This window comes from Octopus sinensis, linkage group LG11 (genome assembly GCF_006345805.1).
Source record: "Octopus sinensis linkage group LG11, ASM634580v1, whole genome shotgun sequence".
Lineage (NCBI taxonomy): Eukaryota > Metazoa > Mollusca > Cephalopoda > Octopoda > Octopodidae > Octopus > Octopus sinensis.
The window spans coordinates 24,998,213-25,014,199 of NC_043007.1; the positions used below are offsets into that span (position 1 = coordinate 24,998,213).

Sequence of the window (15,987 nt, forward strand, 5' to 3'; positions counted from 1 at the left end):
TTATCCACAATAAGCACAAAGATACTCTCAAGCCACTTGCCATATATTTTACTGTAGACTACCGTAAATCGTCAAGTATAATCCGTATTTTTTTCCCAAAATTTAAAGGTCAAAATCCTAGTGCATACTATATACGAGGTTAAAAATGAAAAATATTTTCTAAGCAATGTCTGAGTCTCTATTTGTTGTCTGGCAATGTTTATTCAGATGCATTTTGTGATATCGGGCGCGAAAACACCTTAAGATAAGCCTGAAAGCAATGAAGTCATAAAAGAATCATTCATAACTTGCAGTAAGCAACATTTTTTAAACATTATTTCTTTATTTTCTGCAAACAAAATGCACAAAAAAGCTACATGTTTGTATTATGTTATAATATACAATAATAATAAAGAACATTACCGTATACATTTTTACAAACCAAAGGACGTTATATAGACCTCCTTACTCAAGTTAGAGAAGGGGTGCGTATTATACACAAGGTTTAGGTTTTTCAGAGGTACGGCCCCCTAAAAATCCCCTGCGTATTATACTCAAGAGCAGACTATACTTGAGGATTTACGGTACTTACTTCGATGTGTAAGCCCAGGTTTGTCAGTCCAGCAGACTGAGTATATTCCACAAAATTAATCATGTCCATTAATTCTTCACTGGTTTCTGGCTCTTTCTCAGCTCTCTGCTTGATATGTTCGAATTCCTGGCAAATCCTGCAGTAGCAACAACAACAACAACAATGACAACAACATCCTCATTGCTGTCATACACATCATCAAAGACAACAAATATCCTCTTCATTCTCCTCTTCACCATCATTATTACCACATCATACAACAACAGCAACATTACCATCACCTTCATACAACACACAACAGCAATATCATCCATCATCATAAACATCACCAGCAAGTAAAACAACAATACCACCACCACCACCATTATCCTCATCCCCACCCACTGTCACAGTCATCATCATCATGACTGTCATTAAATATCCATTTTCCATGCAATGGATTATACAGCTTGACAGAAGCTGGCAAGGCCCGGTGCCACACCAGGTTCCATAGTCTGTTTTGGCTTGGTTTCTAATGAAGGATGCCCTTCCTAATGCCAACCACTTTACAGAACAAACTGGGTGCTTTTCACATGGTGCCATCACCAGTGCTTTTTACATAGCACTAGAACCAGAGCTTTTTATGTGGCACCATCACCAATGCTCTTTACATAGTGCTAGCACCAGAGCTTATGTGGCACCATCACCAATGTTTTTTACATGGCACCATCACCAATGCTCTTTACATAGCACTAGAACCAGAGCTTTTTATGTGGCACCATCACCAATACTTGTTACATGGCACCATCACCAATGCTTTTTACATAGCAGCAGCACCAGAGCTTTTTACATGGCACCAGCACTAATGCTTTTTATGTGGCACCAGCACCAATGCCTTTTATGTGGCACTAGAACCAGTACTTTTTATATGGTGTCATCACCACTGATTTTACATAGCACCAGCACCAGTGCTTTTTATGTGGCACCAGCACCAGTACCTTTTATGTGGCACCAGCACCAGTGCTTTTGACATGGCATCATCACCAGTGCTTTTCATATAGCACCAGTGCCTTTTAAGAGGCACCATCACCAGTGCTTTTTACATAGCCCCAGCATCAGTGCATTTGACATGGCACCATCACCAGTGCTTTTTCTGTGGCACCAACACCAGTGATAATAGACATATATAAGATCTATTTTGTATAGATCTTATGTATGTCTATTATCACTGGTGCTGGTGCCACATAAAAAGCACTGGTGTATACAAAATATGTAGTTTGCTCACAGTTTTTAACATCTATACAGTGGAAAGTAAACCAATGTAAATAAATATTGTTATTCTCTTCACATACAGACAAGCAAAGGAAATAACCCTGACATGTGCAAACTAACAAGATGTAAAACCCTGCTGTCTCTCATTAATATCTTTCCTGTCAACTTTTCCCCAAAGAAGACCTGTCCAAAATGTTGGATTTTCCACTCCCCCATAGCAAGTTTACTATATTCTTTTTATTGATTTTTACCAAATAATACAATTCTTGCCGATACAGCCAACATCAGTTTTTGCGGAGTCTGTCTGATCATGTATTTGTATTTGTTTACTTTCGACAGCATAGGTATTAAAAAACTGTAGGCTGGCTGTATTAAATTTATCTTGGATTTTCTAATACATACCGTTTGTGAATAAACTGTTTAACTATAACTAATAAATGTATCGGTACAGGCGTGACTGTGTGGTAAGAAGCTTGCTTCCCAACTACATGGTTCTGGGTTCAGTCCCATTCTTGGGCAAGTGTCTTCTACTATAGCCTCGGGCTAACCAAAGCCTTGTGTGTGAATTTGGTAAACAGAAACTGAAAGAAACCCACCATATATATATATATATGTATGTATCTGTGTGTGTTTTTATGTCTGCGTTTGTCCCCAAATCACCATTTGAAAACCAGTGATGATGTGTTTATGTCCCCATAACTTTGCAGTTCGGCAAAAGGGACCAACAGAATAAGTACTAGACTTTAAATAAATAAGTCCTGGGGTCAATTTGTTTGACTAAAACTCTTGAAGGCAGTGCTCCAGCATGGCTGCAGTTCAATGACTGAAATAAGTAAGAGAATAAAAGAATGCATTTATGGTGAGTATTATCATAATCATCGTTTAACGTCCGCTTTTCATGCTAGCATGGGTTGGACAATTTTGACTGAGGGCTGGCGAACCAGATGGCTGCACCAGGCTCCAATCTTGATCTGGCCAAGTTTCTACAGCTGGATGCCCTTCCTGACACCAACCACTCCGAGAGTGTAGTGGGTGCTTTTTACATGCCACCGGCATGGGGCCAGTCAGGCGGTACTGGCAACGACCTCGCTTGAATCTTTTTACACATGCCACCGGCACAGGTGCCAGTAAGGCGACGCTGGTAATGTATATATTTATTGTTTTGTCTGGGTAAAAACAATAAACTGGAATTGATGAGTGAGACTCCAGCTTGGGAGTTCAAGAGTTTCCGTTCATCCACTTTAGCTGGGGATGGTAATACCTTTCAAGGTCCCTAGCTGTGGGTCAAATAGTAGGCAATGGTCCTGTGGCTAAGAAATACAGGATTTAGAGGAAGGCTAACTCCTAGACATGCATCACACAAGCCTACTAGTGTATGGATCTGATGTCACATAAATAAATCCCCTTGCCAAAGCATTAAATAGGCCCTGTACTTCAAGGATGGGCCTGGAAGGTCAGGTAACTAACAAAAATAAAATAATAACTATAAATAAACTGACAAAAGGCAACAAGAAACCACTGCTGTGTCTTTGCCAAGAAAAATCACGAATCCTCAGACTTTGGTGTGGAGGTCCACAGTTGTTCATGCTTGTAGACATGACATGAAGAGAGAAAGAGAGAGATGGGGGAATAAAGATAGTAGAATGGGTAGAACATTGTCCAGGTAAGCATTGCAAAAGAATTGAATGCCCTGGATAGACTCAGAATTATTATTATTATTTATTATTATTGTTATTGTTATTATTATTATCAATTATTATTATTATTATTATTATTATTATTCAGTAGTTTTATTTTTATAGCGTGCTTTCACTTCACTACCGAGCGCAGCTCTGTGTGCCTTGGGTATGTGCTGTGATTTGTTGTGATGCTCTGATGGTTATTGTATGGAAAGTGTTCTGCGTAGGATGTGTGCAGTGCCTAGTAGTGCAATTTTCTGTATGTTATATGTGTTTGTAAGTCCTGGTGTTTTTGTTATGTATTTGTCTGAATATTTTTTTATCATGCCTAATGCACCTACTATGATAGGAATTGTTTCTGTTTTCAGGTTCCACATTCTAGTTACCTCTATTTCCAGGTCTTTGTATTTTGAGAGTTTCTCCATTTCTTTTAGAGACACGTTGTCATCTGCCGGTATTGATACATCAATTAGAAAGCATTTTTTTTCTTCATGATCTCTGACAACTATATCTGGTCTGTTGGCCTTAATTTCTCTATCTGTGTGTATCGGCATATCCCAGAGTATGGTTGCTTTCTCGTTTTCTGTGACCTTTTCTGGTGTGTGCCTATACCATCTTTTTTCTGTTGTTATTCCATAATGTTGGCATAGCTTCCAATGTATGTAGGTTCCAACTCTGTCATGTCTGTGAATATATTCCTTCTTAGCCAGGACTGGGCAGCTAGAGATAATATGATTTATTGTTTCTTGTCCATCTCCACATATTCTGCAGTTACTTGTAATATTTCTTTTCATTACATGTTTTTGGTAATTATTATTATTATTATTATTATTATTATTATTGTTATTATTATTATTATTATTATTATTATTATATATATATATATATATAATATATATATATATATATATATTATATATATATATATATATATATATATATATATATATATATATATAAGAATATGAGGGGTTTAGTTCACTGATGATCTAAATCAATAGGTATGCTGCGTTGCTACCCAACCACATGGTTCCGAGTTCAGTCCCACTGCGTGGTACCTTGGGCAAATGTCTTCTACTATAGCTTCAGGCCAACCAAAGCCTTGTGAGTGGAACTGGTAGACGGAAACTGAAAGAAGCCTGTCGTATATATGTATATGTATATATATATATATGTGTGTGTGTGTTTGTGTGTCTGTGTTTGTCTCCAAAACATCGCTTGACAACCGATGCTGGTGTGTTTACGTCCCTGTAACTTAGTGGTTTGGCAAAAGAGACCGATAGAATAAGTACTAGGCTTACAAAGAATAAGTCCTGGGGTCAATTTGATCGACTTAAAGGCAATGCTTCAGCATGGCCACATTCAAATGACTGAAACAAGTAAAAGAGTAAAAGAATAAACTGTAGATATCCAGTTGTGGATCTGAAGGCTGTTATGGAAGAGCAGGACACCTGGTGTGGAAGATTTGCATTGATCCAGGTAAATCACCAGACAGAATAAACTGATCGGACAGAATGCTACATGGTATTTGATTAAAGTACAAGCACAAAGCCAACAGCAAAAATGAAGCATAAATTACATGGAATGGTTCAACCCCCATAACTCATTTCTTTACCATAAGTTCTCTTTCCGATGATCTGCAGCGACTTTATGGAGGAGTGTTTCAGCATGTGCTCGGGCAACCTTCACAAGCCCAAGTTTGAGATCTTCACAATCCAACTGGATCATATCAAACTGTTTGATTCTTGGTAGTCCCAGGATGGTGTAAGCAACGTTTTGGAAATGACCAATGTACTTGAAGAAAAAGAAAAAAATGTAAAGAAAAGAAACAGATCAAGTTTGATAAATTAATTCTGCTTACATTAGTACATCAACATCAAAAATCAATGGAAATTGTAGTTGTGATACCTGTGCCGGTGGCACGTAAAAAGCACCATCCGAACGTGGCTGATGCCAGCGCCACCTCGACTGGCTTCTGTGCCGGTGGCACGTAAAAAGCATCAACCGATTGTGGACTTTGCCAGCCTCACCTGGCACGTAAAAGCACCCACTACACTAACGGGGTGGTTGGCGTTAGGAAGGGCATCCAGCTGTAGAAACACTGTCAGATCAGACTGGAGCCTGGTGCAGCCTTCTGGCTTCCCAGACCCCGGTCGAACCGTGCAACCCATGCAAGCATGGAAAACGGACGTTAAACGATGAGGATGATGATGATCATCATCATCATCACAATAATGTTATGGTGACTTATGTCACAGCTTTCATGCACATTTTGATGACTTCTTGCACATGTCTGATGATCTCTGCTGCAGATCTGATGGCCTTAGTCAAAAACTTGATGTTCTCTGTCACAGTTCACCATGGTGTACAAAATGCAAAAGTGAATGACACAGACAAACTTACGGCTGAAAACTTAAGACCATTCATTCACATTACGTCAGCTCTGACAAATACACCACCACTGTCACTTGTTGGTGGTATGGACATCATTGTTTAACATAACCCTCATCATCAATATTTCATCCACATCATTATCATTGTCATCATGATCATTATCAACACCATCATCAAATTCCATCTGACCCATGCAAGCAGGGATGATGAATGTTGTTTTAAGGGTACAGATTGTGATTCTGAGGAAAATTTAGCTGCTAATTCTAGAAGCTTAAATATTCCCATAGAGGTTTCATGAATATAATTTAGTTAAAAGAAACAATACCAGTGGCAAGCTAGTAGAAACGTTTGCATGCCAGGCGAAATGCTTAGCGGTATTTCGTCTGTCGCTACGTTCTGAGTTCAAATTCTGCCGAGGTCGACTCTGCCTTTCATCCTTTCGGGGTCAAATAAATAAGTACCAGTTACGTACTGGGGTCAATATAATTGACTTAATCCATTTGTCTGTCCTTGTTTGTCCCCTCTGTGTGTAGCCCCTTGTGGGCAGTGAAGAAATAAGAAACAATGCTTCGTTGTTTGTCTATGTCATACACCTTTGCATTTTGCACACCATAGTGTACAATAGAAACAATACTTCATTGGTTCTATTACTCCCCCCTTTCATTTAGTCTTACTTCTATTCTCTTAAAGCTGAATAACTGTAGGGTGATTACAAACAGGATAAAATTACACTTCAGAGCTTATTCAATCCAATGTAGGGGTCCCCTAAATGGTTGCACGCTAAAATTGGCAACTAAATCTCCCTCATATCACAATACTCTACAAATTTAAAAGATAGAGGACAACACTGAACAGCCTTCTTGATGAGTTGCAGTCATTGTTTAGCCCTAGGTAAACCATGATAGAACAGATTTATGATCAAAAGCATTTCCAGCCATTGACCAATATTTCTTTGAAGAGGTATCTATGACTACTACGTTATCTAATTCATCTTTTCCTTTCTCTATGATAGTGATGGGGGCAGGGGTGATTTGTAGGAGGTTTAGCTGCTATTTCTAGCAAAGCAAGTGACCATGTAAATTTCCATTGTTTGATTGTGTGAATGGTGTAGTAACCATAGAGATACAAATAAAATTTATAAAAGAAAAAAACTTAAAAAGAAAGCCAAAACAAAAATAAAAGAATAAAAGATTTTGCACGCTCAATGAAGGGTGACCTGGGATTAAACAACAACAAAAGGGGGAGGGAGCGGAGGAGGAGGAGGAAGAAGAAGAAGAACAACAACAATTTCACAACTTGGCCAGATTCTTCCCTTTCTGCCAATGAGACGGGGGGGGGGGGGGCAAGGTAGGTGGGGAGAGAGAGAGAGAACAGAGAATGAAATCTATACAGTAGAGAAGAACCAGTGCTTGGATTACTAAGCAAACAGCTTGTATGAGGATATATTGCATCAGCCTACAAGAATTGGTGGATGTTGTTGTCTGAGACTTAATTGCCAAATATTGGCCAAAAATCAATATTATTGAGATTTACATTACTCGCAGGTGATAAAACAGTATTGATTATATTTGCTGCTTCATTTCAAGGGGGAATTCAAAATAAACTATTTCAAATTTAAAAGTGACGTAAACAACTTAATGCTGCTACTACTTCTACTACAAGTGATAATAACCCTTTTTTTTATTTTGGCACAAGGCTAGCAATTTTGAAAGATGGGGGAAATCAATGACATCAACCCCAGTGCTCCCCTGTTACTTATTTTATTGACCCCCAAAAGGATGAGAGGCAAAGTTGATCTTGGCTGAATATGAACTCAGAACATCAAGACAGACAAAATGCTGCTAAGCATTTTACCTGGCTTGCTAACGGTTCTACCAGCTTGCTGCCTGAGTATTAGTGATAATAAGAATCATAATATAGTAATCCCTCAACTATTGTGGGTGTTACATTCCAAAACACCCTTTGATAAATGGAAATCCATGAAGTAGAAACAGTACTTTACTGTATATTTTTTTAATTATTTTTATAATTTGTATATATTTATCTATTTCTTTTTTCCTGCCTTTAACCCTCCAACGCGGAGTATAGGCCACTTATAGTTGAATTCCACGTCGCATAATTTTTCACTTCTGTACTTATACTCTGCGATGAATGTCCCCTTTCTCTAGTTCCTTTTGTGTTGATCTACGCAACGAGTTCTTAGGCCTACCTTTCTTTCTATATCCATCCGGTTTCCACTGTAAAGCACTTTTCGCTACATTTGGTGTGTCTTTTCTAATTGTGCTACCAATCCACTTCCACTTTTTCTTAAATATTCGCTCCCTAATTGAAACTTTATCTATAATACATTAAAAGTCAGTTTGAATCTTGCTTGCTTGCAATGTTACTCAGCCAAACTGGCACATAATGGGAAAATACTATGAATTAAGTTTATCCTGAAATGTTAATACGAATAGAATGAAACAAGTTTTGTGTAAATTGGAGCAGTAGTAATTGAGATATTTAAGGTTTGGAGTATAAATACCCAAAATGGTGCATAATGGGAAAATGTTCTGAATATAACTTCGTCCTGAAAGGGAAGAAACTCTAAACTTTCGATTAAACAGTGATTTTTGACAATGAAAAAATATGATTTGTTTTTTACAATAAATGTTTCTATCTTAATCATTCAGAAATATTTTTAAGTGAATGTGATTTCAAAAATGCAAGTTGTTTGTACAGTATGTATATTTTAGCTTTCTTTGAACAGACAGTATTTTAATGTTTCTTAATTTATTTTCAAGTGAACACCATTACAAAAATTTCTTTTGACAAATCCAAAAACTATTTTAAAGTGAAAATGACTTTAAAAATACGGTAAATATTTTGTAAAAGACCCATTCATAACCACGGTGTGAAATAGTTCCTTTTTTTCCATATGTTTTTTTTCAAGTGCATTCAATGTATATCACCTCCAAAGATTTGGCTGCTACTTCTAGCACGCCTTGCTACCATATAACAGCTATTTGTGATAAAGGACCCGAAAATACTTGTTACATGGTAGCAGGCATGCAAGAATAGCAGCCAAATGTTTCCTTTTCTAAGGAAGAGAGCCATTTATGAGTGATTTTTATGTCACATTTGTTGAAAGCATGTGAACTAACCTGGAAAAGAAAAAACCTACAAAACAAAACTCTGTTGCTAAGCAACTCAGTTTTCCAGTGACCTAATGGGTTATAGGTAGTCTAGTTTTATTATAAATGCAAAACAATACCACACACTCACCTCCCGAGTTTCGTTTTCCATACAGTATGTGAGATTTTTTGTTTATACATCTACGGTACACTCTCTTTACTCTTTTTACTCTTTTACTTGTTTCAGTCATTTGACTGTGGCCATGCTGGAGCACTGCCTTTAGTCAAGCAACTCGACCCCGGGGCTTATTGTTTTTGTAAGCCCAGTACTTATTCTATCGGTTTCTTTTTGCCGAACCGCTAAGTGACGGGGACGTAAACACACCAGCATCGGTTGTCAAGCAATGCTAGGGGAACAAACACAGACACACAAACACACACACATACATATATATATATATACATATATACGACACTTCCAGTTTCCGTCTACCAAATCCACTCACAAGGCATTCGCAGAAGACACTCGCGCAAGATGCCATGCAGTGGGACTGAACCCGGAACCATGTGGTTGGTTAGCAAGCTACTTACCACACGGCCACTCCTGCACCTGCCACTCCGTATTTTCTTTTAATATCTTTTAATTAATGTTTTATGCAGTACTGTACTCTATTTTTATTTATTAATTTTTAGGTGTGAAGATGTTTATTTTACCATATAATTAATTAAAATCTAAAAAAATACAAATACCTATGGGTGAAATACTGCTAAGCAATTCACCTGGTGTGCTAATGAGTCTTCTAACTCGTCACCTTTAATCCTTTCTACTGAAAAAGGAGTATAGTTGATTACATTAACCCACCCCACCCAGTACTCGACTGGAACTATTTTCATTGACCCTGGAGGGATGACAGGCAAAGTCAACCTCAGTAGAATTGAACTCAAAGGGTAGCAACGGATGACATGCTGGTATGTATTTCACCTGGCACACTAACGATTCTGCCAGCTCGCTGCCTTACCTTACAAATTAGTAGAAATAATGGAGAGTAACTAGCACCATGTATGTTCCATGGTGTTGTAACATGTATTTTCGGGTCCTTTATCACAAATAGCTGTTACATGGTAGCAAGGCGTGCTAGAAGTAGCAGCCAAATCTTTGGAGGTGATATACATTGAATGCACTTGAAAAAAAAAAAATATGGAAAAAAAGGAACTATTTCACACTGTGGTTATGAACGGGTCTTTTACGAAATATTTACTGTATTTCTAAAGTCATTTTCACTTTAAAATAGTTTTTGGATATGTCAAAGGAAATTTTTGTAATGGTATTCACTTGAAAATAATTTAAGGAACATTAAAATATTGACTGTTTAAAGAAAGCTCAAATATAAATACTTAGGTCACTGAAATTTTGCATAGGGGCACATTCTTACGAGATGAAGGTCATTGATTATATTTTTTTTTTTTTCCCACCAAGAAATCTGTATCCCCAAGCACTGCAATAATCACTGGAAAAGTTATTGATTACAGAAATAATTCATTTACAGTAATTACATAAATTAGCACAGTATTTTTCAATTAAAAACATTTTTCCAGTAAATAAAATAATAAAAAAAAAACTGAGCAAAATTTCGTTTTAGATTTGTATATTTTTTTGCCCATTTTTTTCTTTGTGAAGTTTAACTTGGACCATATGCTGAATTGCCTGAATCTAACAATTCTGAAGGAATTGGCATTCCTGGACCAACCTAAAGTGTATCTTTTCATAGCAATCTATCCAAAATATGTGTTAGATTCATGCTATTGTATTAACAACTTCAACAAAGACAGGTACTGCAGCTTTCAGTTAGTACAACACACACACATTCACTTACATTGTCAAGTAGTTTACATTACGCAAACCAAGCATCCCTTTTTCTGACTTATGGACAACTAACTAATAATATAGTCACATATATATTTGCATGTATATACGTGTGTGTGTGTGTGCGTGTGCGTGTGTGTGTATATATATGTATATATATATATATATAACCCATGCTAGCATGGAAAACGGACGTTAAACGATGATGATGATCGATGTTCCTAGCTGTCCCTTTGGGCGAAAACATGAAAACATCATTGCGTCTCCCAACGCGTGAACAGCCCACGTACAGTTGACCGTGGGCGAAGCACTGTTCGCCCAACTGTAACCCAGCGACTTGTAGCGTTTGGCCTTGGGATTTATTGATGGACATTGCGAAGCAGAGTTTAACAGGAAACTGAGAACGCCTGAAGTGGATTGGTAGGTCAGTGCCCGACAGTTGAAGGTGCATGCGTGGAATGAAGACGTCCTCTCCCTTCCCACAACGGGTAAGTATTGTGGCCGTCATTAAATGAGGTGGCAAATGTTTCACAACCAGACGTGTGCTGTTGTACTGTTTAGGTGGAACCAAATTCCTGATGAGCATAACTTCAGGATGTGTGGCGGCAGGCCTGGCGGTTCAAGTGAATTCAGGAATTCAACAGGATAATTGGCAAGCTCGGCGGGGTCTGCTGTCTTATCAATAGATTTGTAGACGTGGACATCACCAGGAATAGCTTCAGGTAGCTGGATATTGATGGAGTTGAGAGTTAAAAAGGTCGAGTTGCGTCCCCTAGACAGTCTGTGGTTTGTGTTTCTGATTCTCGACCCCATGTCGAATTTATCGATTTTTTTCAGAACTGGGGGAACTTTTCAAAATTTTTGCTGCGTTAGTTTTGAATTATGACATTGGGCTATGTGTGTGTCAAGTTTCATCAGAATCGGTTGAGAGCCATGGTCAGGGTGAGGGTACAACCTGACAGACACACAGACACACAGACAGACAAACTGCCGTTTATATAGAGAGAGATATTATAGTCCACTCTGCATTGTTGTGCCATTCAAGACATGTTATATTTCACAAACAATACATAATGCTTCAAGCAAACTACAATACTCTCCTCTCTCTCTCTCTCTCTCTCTCTCTCTATATATATATATATATATATATATAGCATCTGGACATAGAGAATCTTCCTCAATAAATTCTGTCTGACCTATGCAAGCACAGAAAAGTAAACATTAAATGATGACAATGATATATATTATATATACACTAGGTAGCCCCATGCTGTCAAAAATGATGGCTAATTGTAGTATTTTATATATAAATAAGATATAAAATAACGTACATAATAATCACACATACAAACGTTCACATACTTCCCTTGTACATGCACACACGTACACGCATATACTCACACGGAGTTGAAACGCTGTTTGATTTTTCTTTTCAGCGTTGAATGTTCACCATCCCAACTCCAGTTTGATATCACCCCTTCCTTCCTTATTCGTCTATCACCCCTTCCTTCCTTAGTGGGCACTGAAACTAGTTTTAATGGTATCGCAAAAGGCCTGATAGGAGGCCCAACCTTCCGAGTTTTTTTACAGGGCTTAGAAAAACTGAAGGACCACTACAATAAGTGTGTGAATCTGAGCAGGGAATTTGCTAGATAAAATCATAATTAACTGATCCTCCTACATTTTCTTTTACCCAAAGCCAGGAACTTTTCAGCATCCCCTCATACACACACACACACAAACACACACACACACACACTCACACACACACACTCACACACATGCACACACAATATAGGGAATGTTATTTAAATTTTGCACTAATCCAGTCAACATGCAAGCCACCATTATTTACTTATTTCTTAAATGAACCAAAACAAATTATTTTTTTTCTCAGCTACAAGAAACAACAATAACAACAACATTATCACTAACAACAACAACAACTACCACAGCTAAAACAACAACAACAACAATAACAACAGGAATAATATCTTTACTTCTTTAAAGCCAGCACTTTCATGATTTCATTTCTTTGTTGTGGGAATCAAAATTTTATAACACAAAACAAAGAATATCTCATTATACGATACTAGATGTTATCACATTATGCACTTTTACTGGACCAGCCAATAGGCAAGTTACTACATGGTCACTTGACTAGCTGGCAAAGCAGTCAAATCTTCCTCTAAATCACATCATCACAGCCTTTTAACGTCCACTTTTCCATGCTTGCATGAGTCATATGGAATTTGTTGAGGTAGATTTTTTTTTCTATGAGCAGATGCCCTTCCTGTCATCAACCCTCACCTGCTGGCAAGGAAGGTAACATTCCCCCATAGCCAGACATGTTTCCATGCAGGCCTGGAAACAAAGGACACTGTTTATATGATGGTGAAACTCATTTACAACAATCACAATATGTCAAGATAAGGAAAAATTCACATACACACACACAAAGCAGACATTAAACGATAATGATGATGATGATACACAAAAATAATATATATACAACATATATATATATCACCATCATCATCATTTAACATCCGTTGTCCATGTTGGCATGGGTTAGACCAGGGCTGATAAGCTGAGGGTCTGTATCAGACTTATATTTATATGTATGTATGAATGTATGTATGTATGTACATACATGCATATATGTATGTATGTACATACGTGCATACATACATACGTACATACATGAAACTCTGAGTAACAGCTTTTGTTATATTTCTGCTGCTTTTAAATAAAGTGTATATATATATATATATATATATATATCTTGATGAGCCTCTTTTAGTTTCCTATTAATAGACCCACTCACAAGCCTTTAGTCAGCCTGGGACTATACTAGAGGACATTTGCCAAAGGTGCCATGCAGTGTTACTGAATCCAGAACTCCAGCCAAAAATCTCTTACCTTGTATCAAAATACATTACAGGACCATTAAGGATTTTTAATATAATATGCTTCTTTACAGTGCATAAGCGACATCAGCTCCAGCATTTTCCATTTTATTTAATAATTGATGTTTTTATTCAGCTGCCAATTGTAATTAGATAGCAGTGTTGTTCTTACTCTTATCAATATGCCTGAAGGAAGTACTTTGGCTGGAGTATCATTGCTTGAACTTGCCCTCCACCATTCCTATGTAATGTTTACTATTGATTGACCCATTTGAATTAGTAGAGGTAAGTATGACTTTGTATGCTAAAGACTTGGTGTTAGAAAGTAAGTTCAGTGTACATGCTTCAGTGTCTTTGTTAAGGCATCTTGTTTCTATGGTCTTCACCATTTGTATATTAAGATGGTTTTCATTTCACAAGTGCAACATTATTCACTTTCAAACATCTCTTTTATACTCTTTTACTCTTTTACTTGTTTCAGTCATTTGACTGCGGCCATGCTGGAGCACCGCCTTTAGTCGAGCAAATCGACCCCAGGACTTATTCTTTGTAAGCCTAGTACTTATTCTATCGGTCTCTTTTGCTAAACCGCTAAGTGACGGGGACGTAAACATACCAGCATCGGTCGTCAAGCAATGCTAGGGGGACAAACACAGACACACAAACATATACACACACATACATATATATATATATACATATATGCAACGGGCTTCTTTCAGTTTCCGTCTACCAAATCCACTCACAAGGCATTGGTCGGCCCAAGGCTACAGCAGAAGACACTTGCCCAAGATGCCATGCAGTGGGACTGAACCCAGATCCATGTGGTTGGTAAGCAAGCTACTTACCATACAGCCACTCCTGCGCCTGTTGAAATTTTTTTCAAGTAGTGGTGACAGTCATAAAAATGCTTATCTACTAGTGCTAGGAAAATTTGGGCTATGTTGGTTTTTACATCCAATGAGTATGGGGATGTGAACAAGATAGGATAGCGGGGCCTGTTCTTATTTGGGAAACGGTGGTTAGGCACATGCAGAGATTTGTCTTTGACACCACTATTTACAGAAGGACTACTGTAATATGAAATGGTTCTATCAAAAATCTCTTTGATAGAAGAGAGGTTTGGGATCCTTCTGCTGAGGTTGTTGACTAGATTTTTGAAATCTATGGTTGGTGACAAAACATGTAGTTAATGTAAGTCAATTAGTTAGTTGTAGGTGTATTTGAGTTAGTATCTAGGCCTGTGAAGCCTAGTGAAATCGTAGTCATGGCCAATGCTGGTGTCATGTAAAAAGCACCCTCTGGACATTGGGCCCACACAGAAGCAATGAATGATAAGTGACCAAGATCTTTGGCAATATGCTGTGCTTGAAAAGACCTGTCAAGACAAGTCAAATCGTAGTCATGGCTGATGCTGGTGTCACATAAACTGGCACCTGTACTGGTGGTATGTAAAAAGCAACCATTACATTCTTGGAGTGGTTGGTGTTAGGAAGGGCATCCAGTCATAGAAGCCATGCCAAATCAAATTGGGACCTGGTGCAGCTCTCCAGCTTACCAGTGTCATTCAAACCATCTAACCCATACCAGCATGGAAAGCAGATGCTAATTGATGATGATGATGATGATCTAAGCAGTTGCAATTTTTAGGTCAACAGTGATGATCACTTTTAAGCTTAGGAAGTTATCCCTAAATCTGTGTAACAAGGACCCAACAGCATTTGATGTGACAACTGATCCATAATCTCTATGCAATCCAATATCGGAATTGATCGATAAATCTATTCATTAAAACATCTGGTATAATGAATAAGTTGGACATAATCACATATATTCACACAGGCTGGACATAATCATATATATTCACATGGAGGGTTGATAGACCAGGGTGAGAGGAAAATAGTGAATGCTGGGAGAAATATTTTCTTTGAAAAGAGAAAAGATAGAAGACATCTACTCCTTAGAAAGTCGTGTAGGAAAAGAAAGATGGACAATGGTCATATGTGAGCAACGAGAGAGAATGCAGACATTCACATGCACATATATATATATACATACACATCCATACATACATATGTATGTATGTATGTATGTATGTATTTATAGATACATATATATACATATATAAATGTATACACACACAGGTATCAATGTACACACATAGACACACACGTACACAAACATATACTTTAATTATACAGCTTTA

The 15,987-nt window shown here is 37.7% G+C and overlaps 1 protein-coding gene across 2 annotated transcripts in view; it reads right to left on the reverse strand.

The window, feature by feature from the left end:
* The window catches only part of LOC115217286 (dynein heavy chain 12, axonemal-like), a 432,620-nt gene that overhangs the window by 365,311 nt on the left and 51,322 nt on the right, over nucleotides 1-15,987 (reverse strand). For both annotated transcript variants that reach the window (XM_029786929.2, XM_036507253.1), the window contains 2 exons: nucleotides 5,117-5,295; nucleotides 572-707 (listed from right to left, as the gene is read on the reverse strand). In XM_029786929.2, coding sequence (XP_029642789.1) covers nucleotides 572-707; nucleotides 5,117-5,295 — 315 coding nt within the window. The remainder of the gene's footprint in view (nucleotides 1-571; nucleotides 708-5,116; nucleotides 5,296-15,987) is intronic.